The following is a 13,445-nucleotide window of genomic DNA, read 5'->3' on the forward strand; positions in this document are numbered from 1 at the left end:
TTTTCATAAGTTGCTTTTTTTTCAAGCACAGGACCAGAATGTGCCATAGTGTACCATATCCACATCAGATTAAAAGGAAGAAGCCACCTTGATGTCAGTCCGGTGCAAAACACGCTCATAATTGTATTAACATTCACAAAGTCTCACTTTAGAGAACATGCAGATCTTTGAGATATGGAAGGAAACCAATTACTCAGGAAAAAAAACCATACAGAAACTGGAAGTGACTCGACTATAAACTGAACCAAAGCTGTTAAGCCTTACAACTTGTGCCATTGAATATCAAAAAAAATTGACACAAATATTAATTTTCATAAAGTTAGCTGCCTCCGTTTTTATGATGGCAATTTGCATATACTCCAGAATGTTATGAAGAGTGATCAGATGAATTGCAATTAACAGCAGAGTCCCTCATTGCCATGAAAATGAAATTAATCCCAAAAAGCCCATTTCCACTGCATTTGAACCCTGCTTTAAAATGACCTGCTGAAATCATTTCAGTGATCCTCTCGTTAACAAAATGAGAGTGTTGACAAGGACAAGGCTGAAGATCACTTTGTTATGCTGATTGTGTTAGAATTGAGAGGTTCAATTGTTGTGAAGAAGGTTTCAGGGTGCTCAAGAAAGTCCAGCAAGTGCCAGAACCATCTCCTAAAGTTGATTCAACTGTGGGATCGGGGCACCACCAGTGCAGAGCTTGCTCAGGAATGGCAGCAGGCAGGTGTGAGTGTATCTTCATACACAGTGAGGCGAAAACTTTTGGAGGATGGCCTGGTGTCAGAAAGGGCAGCAAAGAAGCCAATTCTCTCCAGGAAAAACACCAGGGACAGACTGAGATTTTGCAAAAGGTACTGGGATTGGACTGCTGAGGACTGGGGTAAAGTCATTTTCTCTGATTAATCCCCTTTCTGATTGTTTGGGGCATCTGGGAAAAAAAGATTGTCCAGAGAAGAAAAGGTGAGCGCTGCCATCAGTACTATGCCATGCCAACAGTAAAGCATCCTGAGGACATTCATGTATGGGGTTGCTTCTCAGCCAAGGGAGTGGGCTCACTCACAATTTTGCTTTAGAACACAGCCATGAATAAAGAATGGTACCTCCTCTGAAAACAACGTCTCCCAACCATCCAAGAACTGTTTGGAGACGAACAATGCCTTTTTCAGCATGATGGAGCACAGTGCTGTAAGGCAAAAGTGATAACTAAGTGGTTCTGGGAACAAAACTTCAAAATTTTGGGTCCATGGCTGTGAAACTCCCCAGACCTTTGAGAACTTGTGGTCAATCCTCAAGAGGTGGGTGGACAAACAAAAACCCACAAATTCGGACAAACTCCAAGTATTGATTATGCAAGAAGGGCTGCCATTATTCAGGATTTGGCCCAGAAGTTGATTGACAGCATGCCAGGGCGAATTACAGAGGTCTTGATAAAGAAGGGCCAACACTGCAAATATTGACTCTTTGAATAAACTTAATGTAATTGTCAGTAAAAGCTGTTGAAACCTATGAAAGGTTTGTAATTATACTTCAGTATACCATAGAAACATCTGACAAAAAGATGTAAAAACAATGAAGCAGCAAACTTTGTGAAAACCAATACTTGTGTAATTCTCAAAACATCTGACCAGTGTTGAACACTGTTACTATATAATGGTTGTAGTGTTTGGCAGTTATTTGATAATTTTGTAATCTGCCAACTTGTGTGCTCCACTTGCTTTATAAAATTTTTCTCTAATTTTTAATGTCAAAGTTAAATAAAAGCATATATTTTAAAGATCAACAAGTTAATAATAATATGGACATTGTTTTCACATGGTGCTTCACAGGCAGTTCCAGGTACAACATTATTCTTGACAATTTTTCACATGCATTATACTCGTTTGATGTTTATGCAGTTGTATTCTGTAAAACACTTGAAGCGGGACAAATATTGTCCTTGCATCTTTACCTTTCTAGACTGGCATCACATGCCTTGTTCCTGTCCCTGCCCTTTAAGATTGATGAATGAATCATTCTAGCACCCATTATTCAGAAAAGCAGAGGTGGATATCTTAAGAAAACTTTAAAAGTGTAATTTTGAAATGAACTTTTTCTTATTTATATTATCTATACTGTTTTTTATATTTATATTGTTTTTTAGGGTTCATATTGTCCTTATAGTTTTTTTTTTACTGATTTTTTTTTTTTTATGCAGGTGAATTATGCAAGCCTTTCTAAAGGGAACCTCTTCCATTAGTTCAAAGCCTCAAAAAGACAAGTCAGCTGCAGGATCAAGTGCGGAAATCAAGATAAAATCTGTACCATGGGTTGAAAAATAGTAAGACCTGCAATTAACTAATTTTTTCATCACTCAGAAATTGAGGATGTAGAGCCTGAGAGTGTTTTTTTTTTTTTTCTTCATTCTCTGTTAAATGCCAAAAACTATGGGTATGCTGAACGCTGCAGGTTTATTTTGGCTAAGATTATAGCTCTAATTGATAATGGTTTTGTGGTTAAATTAATTGTGGAAAAGAAAAAAAACAAGTCTAGTATTGTTGTATTGGGCTTAGAGCTCTTTACTTGTGGCTGTCAATTCGTAACCTTGCCATGTAACACTTGCTTCAAAACACTCCCCACATTAATGCTGACTCAATTATGTTGGCCTGTTGTACAATGTAAGCTACTTTAGGCAAAAGCCCCTGCTAAGCAAATAAATTTAAAGTAAAGATCAAAATTAGATCCAGTGTCAATTTAGTCCTACATGTTATGTTAGAAACTGACTGACAACTGCAAAACCATCATGCTACAATTGCAATGTGTTTTAAAAAAGAAAAAAAGTGCAGTTGAAAAAGGACAATAAAGGCAAGTATATGATCTGAAGTGAAGCCAGCATGTACAATAATGAAGTTGTACTTGTTACTTTCCCTGTAACAAAGATAGTTTTATCGCAGTACACAATGCCATAATTTTGTTAATACAGAATTTAAATGAAATATTATTTTGTCATTCTTATTGAAACCCAGTATATTTTGGCGCAGCTCTTTTGCCTTCTGAAAGCAATTCTAAATGAAATTCTTAAAAAAAATAACCTGTGTTTCAAACCAAGTTGGATTTTCACTGCTATGTAATCAACATTTTGAAAAAATCTTTGTCTGAAATACAAAAACAAGTACTGAGGTTGTGAAAAACAAAACACATGGTCAGTTTTACAAATTGGTTTTGGTTTCCTTTATTACAAAATATACACTTAAACACATTTTCAGGGTACAGTCATAACACATTTAACAAGAAATACAAAAAAAGAGATATAATAAAAGGGTCAGTTGCAGTGTTCCAGAGAGAGTACTGTGCTAGCTATGGATCAAGTTCCGTCTGTGTAGTATACAGTAGTACTAAAAGGAGTCAACCTCACATCTAAGTGCTGTTGCAGTGACCATCAGAACAAGATCAATACCAAGTCTAGCTAATATGCAGTTAGTCTTGTTTTTTGTTTTGTGTTTAGATATGTACCAAGACTGGAATACATAGTATAGTAGTAAGAGGAGTCATCCTCATGTCCAAGTGCTGTTGCAGTGACCAGCAGATCAAAATCAATACTAACTCTAGCTAATATGCAGCTAGTCTTGTTTTTTGTTTCTCCTCAGTTTGCTCAACTGGCTGTCTTAAAAGCAGCATGCCTCCCATTAATGTCACACCCTTTCTAAATGAACAACTTACAGTTACACTTTCCTCTTAATTTAAGGTACAGAGCACAGGTTTAAAGTACATCCTCATGTAAACTTAATGAAAACAATTGCAAGTGTTAAGCTCTCTAACTCATGGGAGGGTGGTAATGTCCATTTTTTTTTATTATTACTTTCTCGTATACATAGTATAGAGAAAGTATAGTAATCATGAAAAAATTCAATCTCAAGATTTTGAAAAATCTTCACGTTTCATGCACTTCTGAACACGTTTTGACCATTTTTGCAATTATGTCTGTGTATAAGAACGGAAACACAATAACTTCAGAATGCTTTGAGTTGGATAAATGAAATTTGGCATATGGGTGTTATGTCAAAATGTTAGTTTTCTATCAACCTTTGGGCAACATTTGTAAACCAGAAGTGGTACTTTACCTGAACACATTTCAAAATTTTTCAAATAAACTGGTTCATAATTTAAACAAACAATTTAGACAAACAAAGTAGACAAAAAGTAATTGAAATTTTATATCATCTTTAGTAAGGGTAAGAAACACACAGATACTTTATACAATTTCACCTTAATTGAATGACCGCAAATGATATCTTAACAGGTTTCAGCACTGTTACATATACATTACTACCATTATATAAACAGAAGTAAATAATTAAAATTTTGTATGATCATTACTTATCATCGGCTATAAAAATTTGACATTGATCAGGTGACTGGAAAACAAAAAACAATCAGATTTGAAATTTCAGTTTGATTGGATTACATGAAGTAGTTCTTTGCCATATAAACTTGTATTATAATCAAAGATAAGTGATTGAAATTTTGTAAGAAACACACAGATATGAAATTTCATTATAATCAGACAACTGGAAGTGGTGTCTACTTTACCTGAACAGGTATAAGGAAAGTTAAGTGGAGAACAATAGATTTTTTTATGCTTTATTGTGTGGTGTTTTACAACAAAACGACAAATTGGCATTCATTAATGCCCTTAAACTATAGTTAGTATACAGGTGTATACTTGCGACGTTTGGTATGGATCATTGTGACACATCTGGTATAATAAAGGTTTATTGCCTCATAGGATTAACATTTTTATGGGCATTAAATTTGTGTCTACTTTTTTTTATCTAGAACTAGGAATTTTCTCGAATTTACCCCACCACTTGATTGGCAACATTTCAATATTCTTTTTTGCCAGTTGACTATGTGATATTGTTGAAGCACGTATATCTGTTAAACGTATTATCATATTTTGACATTTAGGTGTATGGTAATGTCTTTCTTAAGGCAAATTGTGTTCCTTTTTACTTTTTTTGGTTTTGTGCTTAAAATGCAGTACTTTTAGTAATTTAATAGTGTTTGTGAAAGTTTCTTCATTGTGCTGTTTCTGAATGGTTATTAATTCATTGGCGAAATTATGCAGCTTAGTAAATATTTTTTGTTCATTTCTTATGTATGATTGCCTATATATGAGCACTAACAGTTGATAAGTTTGTTTTTCATTGTTAAACATTTTGTCAACAAAAGAAATTTGGTTCATCTGTAATTGCGGTGGTTGTTTGAACTAATTTAAATTCAATTATGATCAATGAAATCATTGTTTTATAATTTTCTGGTAAGAGATCATTTTTAATTAAAGTATAGATATTATTTAAAATTTTGAAATTTACATACCGTTCCTTTCTGATTACCTACATTTCATTTTTTATTTGAAAATGAGAATTAAAAAGCAAACAGCATCGCAGAGGCATGTTTATGCTGTGATTTTTTCATATAAACAGAATGAAAGAGTTAAAGACAGGGCTAGAATAATATATAATTTTAGGAATGTCTAATTATTCATCTTATTTAGTAACAGTTTATTAACTAATGTGGCAAGCAGCTGGGGGAGACACCCAGCCGGGATGCCCGGAAAGACCAGAGAATGGATTATGCCTCCTTGGAAGCTTAACTCTATAGGGGCCCGTGGTCACCACCAGGGGGTGCCCCAATGCCTGGAGAGCCGTAGTCCTCAGCACTTCCGCCACACCCGGAAGTGCTGGGGGGGAAGATGACCAGGGACACCCAGAGTTCTTCTGGGTGCGCAGCCGGTACTTACGCCACACTGAGGAGTGCCGGCAGAAGATTATCAGGAGGCACCTGGAGCACATTCAGGTGATTATAAAAGGGGCCATCTCCCTCCATTCAGTGGCTTGAGTTGGGAGCGGAGGACGAACGGAGCTCGGGAGGAGAGGAAAGGAGGCAGCCTAAAGAGTGGAAGGCATTGTTTGAGTGGCCTGGACTTTGGGGGAGTTTTGGGGTTGTGTGTGTTTCACTTGTGTAAATAATGTACTGTATAATAAATGTGTGTTAGGTGAACCATCGCTGTCCGTCTGTCTGTGTCCAGGTTATGTTCCACACTACGTTGCATGTATTATTATTTTTAACTGTTATTTAACTTACAATGGGATGCAAAAGTTTGGGCAACCTTGTTAATAGTCATTATTTTCCTGTATAAATTGTTGGTTGTTACGATAAAAAATGTCAGTTAAATATATCATATAGGAGACACACACAGTGATATTTGAGAAGTTAAATGAAGTTTATTGGATTTACAGAAAGTGTGCAACAATTGTTCAAACAAAATCAGGCAGGTGCATAAATTTGGGCACCACAAAAAAGAAATGAAATCAATATTTAGTAGATCCGCCTTATGCAGAAATTACAGCCTCTAAACGCTTCCTGTAGGTTCCAATGAGAGTCTGGATTGTGGTTGAAGGTGTTTTGGACCATTCCTCTTTACAAAACATCTCTAGTTCATTCAGGTTTGATGGCTTCCAAGCATGGACAGCTCTCTTTAACTCACACCACAGATTTTCAATGATATTCAGGTCTGGGGACTGAGATGGCCATTCCAGAACGTTGTACTTGTTCCTCTGCATGAATGCCTTAGCGGATTTTGAGCAGTGTTTCGGGTCGTTGTCCTGTTGAAAGATCCAGCCCCGGCGCAGCTTCAGCTTTGTCACTGATTCCTGGACATTGGTCTCCAGAATCTGCTGATACTGAGTGGAATCCATGCGTCCCTCAACTTTGACAAGATTCCCAGTCCCTGCACTGGCCACACAGCCCCACAGCATGATGGAACCACCACCATATTTTACTGTAGGTAGCAGATGTTTTTCTTGGAATGCTGTGTTCTTTTTCCTCCATACATAACACCCCTTGTGATGCATCACTCTCGCATACAGCATCTCCTTGTGTAAAGTGCTCAGAATGGTTGAACGATGCACAGTGACTCCATCTGCTGCAAGATGATGTTGTAGGTCTTTGGTGCTGGTCTTTGGGTTGACTCTGACTGTTCTCACCATTCGTCGCTTCTGTCTATCCGAAATCTTTCTTGGTCTGCCACTTCGAGCCTTAACTTGAACTGAGCCTGTGGTCTTCCATTTCCTCAATATGTTCCTAACTGTGGAAACAGACAGCTTAAATCTCTGGGACAGGTTTCTGTATCCTTCCCCTAAACCATGATGGTGAACAATCTTTGTCTTCAGGTCATTTGAGAGTTGTTTTGTGACCCCCATGTTGCTACTCTTCAGAGAAAATTAAAGGAGGAGGAAAACTTACAATTGACCCCCTTAAATACTCTTTCTCATTATAGAATTCACCTGTGTATGTAGGTCAGGGGTTGCTGAGCTTACCAAGCCAATTTGAGTTCCAATAATTAGTTCTAAAAGTTTTGGAATCAATAAAATGACACCGGTGCCCAAATTTATGCACCTGCCTGTTTTGTTTGAACTATTATTGCACACTTTCTGTAAATCCAATAAACTTCATTTCACTTCTCAAATATCACTGTGTGTGTCTCCTATATGATATATTTAACTGACAACTGACAACCAACGATTTATACAGGAAAATAATGACTATTAACAAGGTTGCCCAAACTTTTGCATCCCACTGTATCAACATTGTAAAGAAATTACATGGTACAAACACAAAATAGCACCGTAATTGGAACTTTTATCTATTCAGGTAAAATAACTGTCAAATAAACTTGAAATTTGAATAGGTACATGTTTGGTTTCTCAACTTTACATTTTCATACAATTATTTTATAATCTCTGTGTACAGTATATGAGAAAGTCAAGTGGAGAACACTCCAGATTTTTGTTTTTCTTTTTCTTAAGTACTGTAAATATTTAAGTCCTATTGACTAATTTTGTCATAGTATTAGGAGAGCCTATAGCGAACGTAAGAACACATTTGTTTAAATTTTGTATGATACTACATTGAGTGTTGGGCAATATTATTCGACTGTAGCTTCAGCAGCATTTTAGTATATTGATTGTCATTCCTGTTGAAATAATCCACCTTACTTAACTCCAGACTAAAAGGTCAGAATCATTTCATATATCTGCTTTCACCGTCTAACCTGTAGATTACATCCTAGAAATTTCATTCCTACCTAATAGTTGCTCTGTGGCAGCTACAGTCATGAAATTTCAAATATTTCAATGTCTCTGTATAATACTAGTTTTTTTCTGTTTCAGCGGTACTTTGCTTGGTTGTTTTTTTTTTTGGTTATGTCCATAGAGTGTAAATATGTGTGTTTGACACCCTGTGGCCTGTGGAAGGCTTAACAGGATAATGCTAGAACTCATTTTCTCAATTAATTCATACAGAGTAGTTGATACTGTTCAATTATTATGCACCTAGCATTTCCTAATAACTGAAATAATCCAACAGTCACCAAATCATATAAAATTTAAGAGGCTGGACAATATCCGTAAGGAATGTGTCATCGCAGAGCAAACTTCACTGTACAGCATAGGTACTGTATAATACATATTGTGAGAGATCTCATATCAAATATGGAGAACAATTGCTAAGATAACCCCACAGCAATGTGAAGGAATACAGTATGGAAGAAACTGGTAGAATCTTAATGCGTACTGTTGAAAGTGGCGGCCAAGCAATTTCTTAATTAGAGACATTGACTCTTTTTACTGAGGATTGATGTTTAAATGTGTGTTTATCCCTGTTTCCATGCATCACTTGTCTTTTTCTTTGGCATTCAGTATATTGGATTTTGTATCATGCTATACTAAAGTTCAGATATAAAATATGATTTTGTTATTATTTAGCATAGTATAGTATTTAGGATAGTATATCTGATGCTTGTGGAATTTATTTTGTAACCTTACCTGCCATACTAAGTCCATTAAACCTGCTGACAAGGTCTAAGTTAGTAGACAAATTTGTTCCCCTTCTCTAACACTAAGAAGCACGCTGTAATTGCACTTCGTCTTAATCTTGATCCGCTGCTAGTCCACAGCTATGAGGTACACTGCAATGGCACTTATCCCCAAAGTTAGTCTTATTACCATACTAGATACCTACTAAGACTAGACCAGCGCAGGATTGTCCCCAGCTCAGAGCACATTGTATTTGACCCGTAATGCTTCAGGCTTGCCAGTACCACATTTAATTGAAACAAAGAAGATAGAGAAAAGACAAAGAGGTCCAGTCCAATAATTGCAGACTTTGTGCATCTCCTTTTAAGTAACAGGGATAACCTCTTCCACAGAGCTCTGTGCATTGTTTGATTTGTTTAGCTTCTGAAATCTGACGTTCAGGAACAGTATTGTTTAAGTAACCTGCTAGGTGGAAGAGGTGGGTTCTTCTGGTCCAAGACAAAAGTGATGTCAGTGTTTTCCAGTCTCTGGGCTGTGGACATAAAGAGAGGCTATTAGCAGTCACGTTCACCCTAATGCCACCTGTGAGCTTTCCTCCACAGTGCGACACACCTTAAAATATTAAGGAATAAACATTTTATAGTTTTAATGCTAAGTAGACATACACAGGGAATTGGAAAGATAAGCTTACCAGTAGAACATTGTATCATATTCAATATTTTGATCACATTATTAACTATTGTGAGGGATTGCCGGACGTGTATCTCAGCCAACACCCCCAAACCGCCAGATGGAGCCATCCCTGCAACATGAAAGGGCCCCGAATTCCAGCAGGGCATCATGGAACTTGGAGTTTTTCACCACAGCCTTGCTGGATACCATGGGGGCCACCGGAGGATGCTACAGGGAGGCCCAGGGACTTATACTTCCCTTATAGCCCAGAAGTAATTCACGATTGCGGAAATAGAAGGAATGATATACTTCCGGGCTGAAGATAAAGAGAATTAACTGACCCGGAAGTGTTGAATAATCATATGGACTGAGGGCTCAAACACTTCCGGGTCAAGGAGTATAAAGGACTATGGGAAATCCCAGACGGACGAGCTGAGTTGGGAGGCAGGGTGATGGTGAACAATCTTGGTCTTCAGGTCATTTGAGAGTTGTTTTGTGACCCCCATGTTGCTACTCTTCAGAGAAAATTAAAGGAGGAGGAAAACTTACAATTGACCCCCTTAAATACTCTTTCTCATTATAGAATTCACCTGTGTATGTAGGTCAGGGGTTGCTGAGCTTACCAAGCCAATTTGAGTTCCAATAATTAGTTCTAAAAGTTTTGGAATCAATAAAATGACACCGGTGCCCAAATTTATGCACCTGCCTGTTTTGTTTGAACTATTATTGCACACTTTCTGTAAATCCAATAAACTTCATTTCACTTCTCAAATATCACTGTGTGTGTCTCCTATATGATATATTTAACTGACAACTGACAACCAACGATTTATACAGGAAAATAATGACTATTAACAAGGTTGCCCAAACTTTTGCATCCCACTGTATCAACATTGTAAAGAAATTACATGGTACAAACACAAAATAGCACCGTAATTGGAACTTTTATCTATTCAGGTAAAATAACTGTCAAATAAACTTGAAATTTGAATAGGTACATGTTTGGTTTCTCAACTTTACATTTTCATACAATTATTTTATAATCTCTGTGTACAGTATATGAGAAAGTCAAGTGGAGAACACTCCAGATTTTTGTTTTTCTTAGTCTTATTACCATACTAGATACCTACTAAGACTAGACCAGCGCAGGATTGTCCCCAGCTCAGAGCACATTGTATTTGACCCGTAATGCTTCAGGCTTGCCAGTACCACATTTAATTGAAACAAAGAAGATAGAGAAAAGACAAAGAGGTCCAGTCCAATAATTGCAGACTTTGTGCATCTCCTTTTAAGTAACAGGGATAACCTCTTCCACAGAGCTCTGTGCATTGTTTGATTTGTTTAGCTTCTGAAATCTGACGTTCAGGAACAGTATTGAATTGGAAAGATAAGCTTACCAGTAGAACATTGTATCATATTCAATATTTTGATCACATTATTAACTATTGTGAGGGATTGCCGGACGTGTATCTCAGCCAACACCCCCAAACCGCCAGATGGAGCCATCCCTGCAACATGAAAGGGCCCCGAATTCCAGCAGGGCATCATGGAACTTGGAGTTTTTCACCACAGCCTTGCTGGATACCATGGGGGCCACCGGAGGATGCTACAGGGAGGCCCAGGGACTTATACTTCCCTTATAGCCCAGAAGTAATTCACGATTGCGGAAATAGAAGGAATGATATACTTCCGGGCTGAAGATAAAGAGAATTAACTGACCCGGAAGTGTTGAATAATCATATGGACTGAGGGCTCAAACACTTCCGGGTCAAGGAGTATAAAGGACTATGGGAAATCCCAGACGGACGAGCTGAGTTGGGAGGCAGGGTGGCTAAGCGTCTGGGAGATTGGAGGATTTGTTTATAGTGTATTGTTTATTGGAGTATTTGGGAGTGGAGGGTGCTTTGTGCACTTATTATTATAATAAATATTCATTTTTTGGACTTTTACCTGGTGTCTTAAGTGTGGTCTGAGGGTACAAGAGTGCGAGGAAACCCTAAAACTGTCACACTATATACTCTTTACATATCCCATTGTGTGGTGGTCAAGGCACATTAAATCAAAAATGTTTTTTCACTTTAATATTTCACATCCACCTCAAGAGGTCTTGATAGCACAACTGTGGCATATTAACCACATACCTAAACTTTTCTGTCCTGTTAATAAAATAAAAAATAAACCTGATATACTTGTCCTTACCAAAATATTATGTGACTCTTGATACATGTTTCTAATTTGGAAGACCAAAACAATGTAAGCCTAGTTCAGATTTCAGTCTGAACATTAAAGAATAAAGTCAGTATTGTATTTGACTTTTAAAAAGTGTTGAGTATGTACCAGGCTACATTTCGTATGGCTAGTACTCTTTTATCAAAACACAAGACTTGCCTTTTCTGAAAGAAGCAAAAGTAACCTGCTTTCCTTAAGTCGATACGTAAGTGTTTTTCTGATGACAAAGTCATGAGCTGTGCTATATACCATGCTGACAGAAGTCAGCCAATCTTAGGGAGTGACCGTCAGATTTGTGTGATTTCTTAGATCACCATACAGATTGTGTTCAGTGAATTTACTGGGATGGTCTGTACTGAGAAAGTGGTCACCTGTCCAGAGTGTTGGCTATTTGTAAATAATTCTTCTCACTGTATCGTTCGGAACGTCAGTCATTTTTAATTTGATTTATAAACTTTTACGGACTTTGAGCTACAACCACTGATTGTCCAGAATGTATCTAGTTGTCATTTATGTTTGGTATGATATTGCCACAAAAACCCTGATTACTTTATTCTGGACTGCCAAAGGTTCTGTTTTTACACTGAGGTGGTTGTACTTCTGATAGTCAACTAGTAGAGCACACTTGGTTCAAAATGTCTTAGTACTGATGCACTACAGATTTTGGCACCCAAACAGGGACGGATAGAATCAGGCCAACACCTAAGCTCTACCGCATTTCCTCCCTGCCACTAGAATATTAACAACACCCAGGAAAATGCCAATAAAGATCAAACACACATATATAAAATATTCCTTATTTGCTTGAATAACTACTTGCAAACACAAAAAGTACTAAACAAATCCCAAAACGACAATATTTACAGTCCTGAAAAAAGTCCTTACTGTAGGTGATGGAAGCGATTCTGGAAATGGAAACTATGGTTAAATGATGAATAGGAGCATTCTGCACTTCTTTCCAATAAACTGCTTAGGGATAGGGTGTTGGCCTGATTCTATTTGTCCCTTATTTTAAAAACGTAGCAGCTTCCTTGCCATGTAAATCTGGTGGCAACCTGTGCACACACTAGAAGCAGGGTGTGCACTACAAACTGATATAAGCAGTAAAGGAGTTTACTTTTTCCTTCATGATTTTTTTTTTGTTTTTTTTTTTTTTTGCTGGCTTATTTGTTAAACTAGCAAAATACCCGCGCTTCGCAGCGGAGAAGTAGTGTGTTAAAGAAGCAATGAAAAGAAAAGGAAACATTTTGAAAATAACGTAACCTGATTGTCAATGTAATTGTTTTGTCACTGTTGTGAGTGATGAGTGTTGTTGTCATATATATATATATATATATATATATATTTACACACACACACATAAACATATATATATATATATACATATCTATACATATACACATATATACATACATATATATCTACATATACACACACACACATATATAAACATATATATACATATCTACATATATACACACACAGCTATTTCGTATCAGTGCAATACGCTGTTTGTTAAAAGCAGTTGACTCCGCTCTTACGTGCAATAAAAATCAAATCATTCAGTTGTCTTTGCTCATATGTCATTTTAGAGCTGGGCGCCTGGCATCTTTTTGGCCACAAGTTCGTTTCTGTTTGGTGTGAGGTTCTGTGTTGTGGAGATTCTCAGGATGGATTGCAGGTGCTCATCAG

The 13,445-nt window shown here is 37.1% G+C and overlaps 1 protein-coding gene across 2 annotated transcripts in view; it reads left to right on the forward strand.

Annotated features, from left to right (window-relative positions):
• Positions 1–13,445, forward strand: part of rfc4 (replication factor C (activator 1) 4) — a 59,839-nt gene that overhangs the window by 1,685 nt on the left and 44,709 nt on the right. For both annotated transcript variants that reach the window (XM_039759183.1, XM_039759175.1), the window contains exon 2: positions 2,192–2,314. In XM_039759183.1, coding sequence (XP_039615117.1) covers positions 2,199–2,314 — 116 coding nt within the window. In that variant the 5' untranslated portion in view covers positions 2,192–2,198. The remainder of the gene's footprint in view (positions 1–2,191; positions 2,315–13,445) is intronic.

The sequence above is a fragment of the Polypterus senegalus genome, chromosome 1, assembly GCF_016835505.1.
Source record: "Polypterus senegalus isolate Bchr_013 chromosome 1, ASM1683550v1, whole genome shotgun sequence".
NCBI lineage: Eukaryota > Metazoa > Chordata > Cladistia > Polypteriformes > Polypteridae > Polypterus > Polypterus senegalus.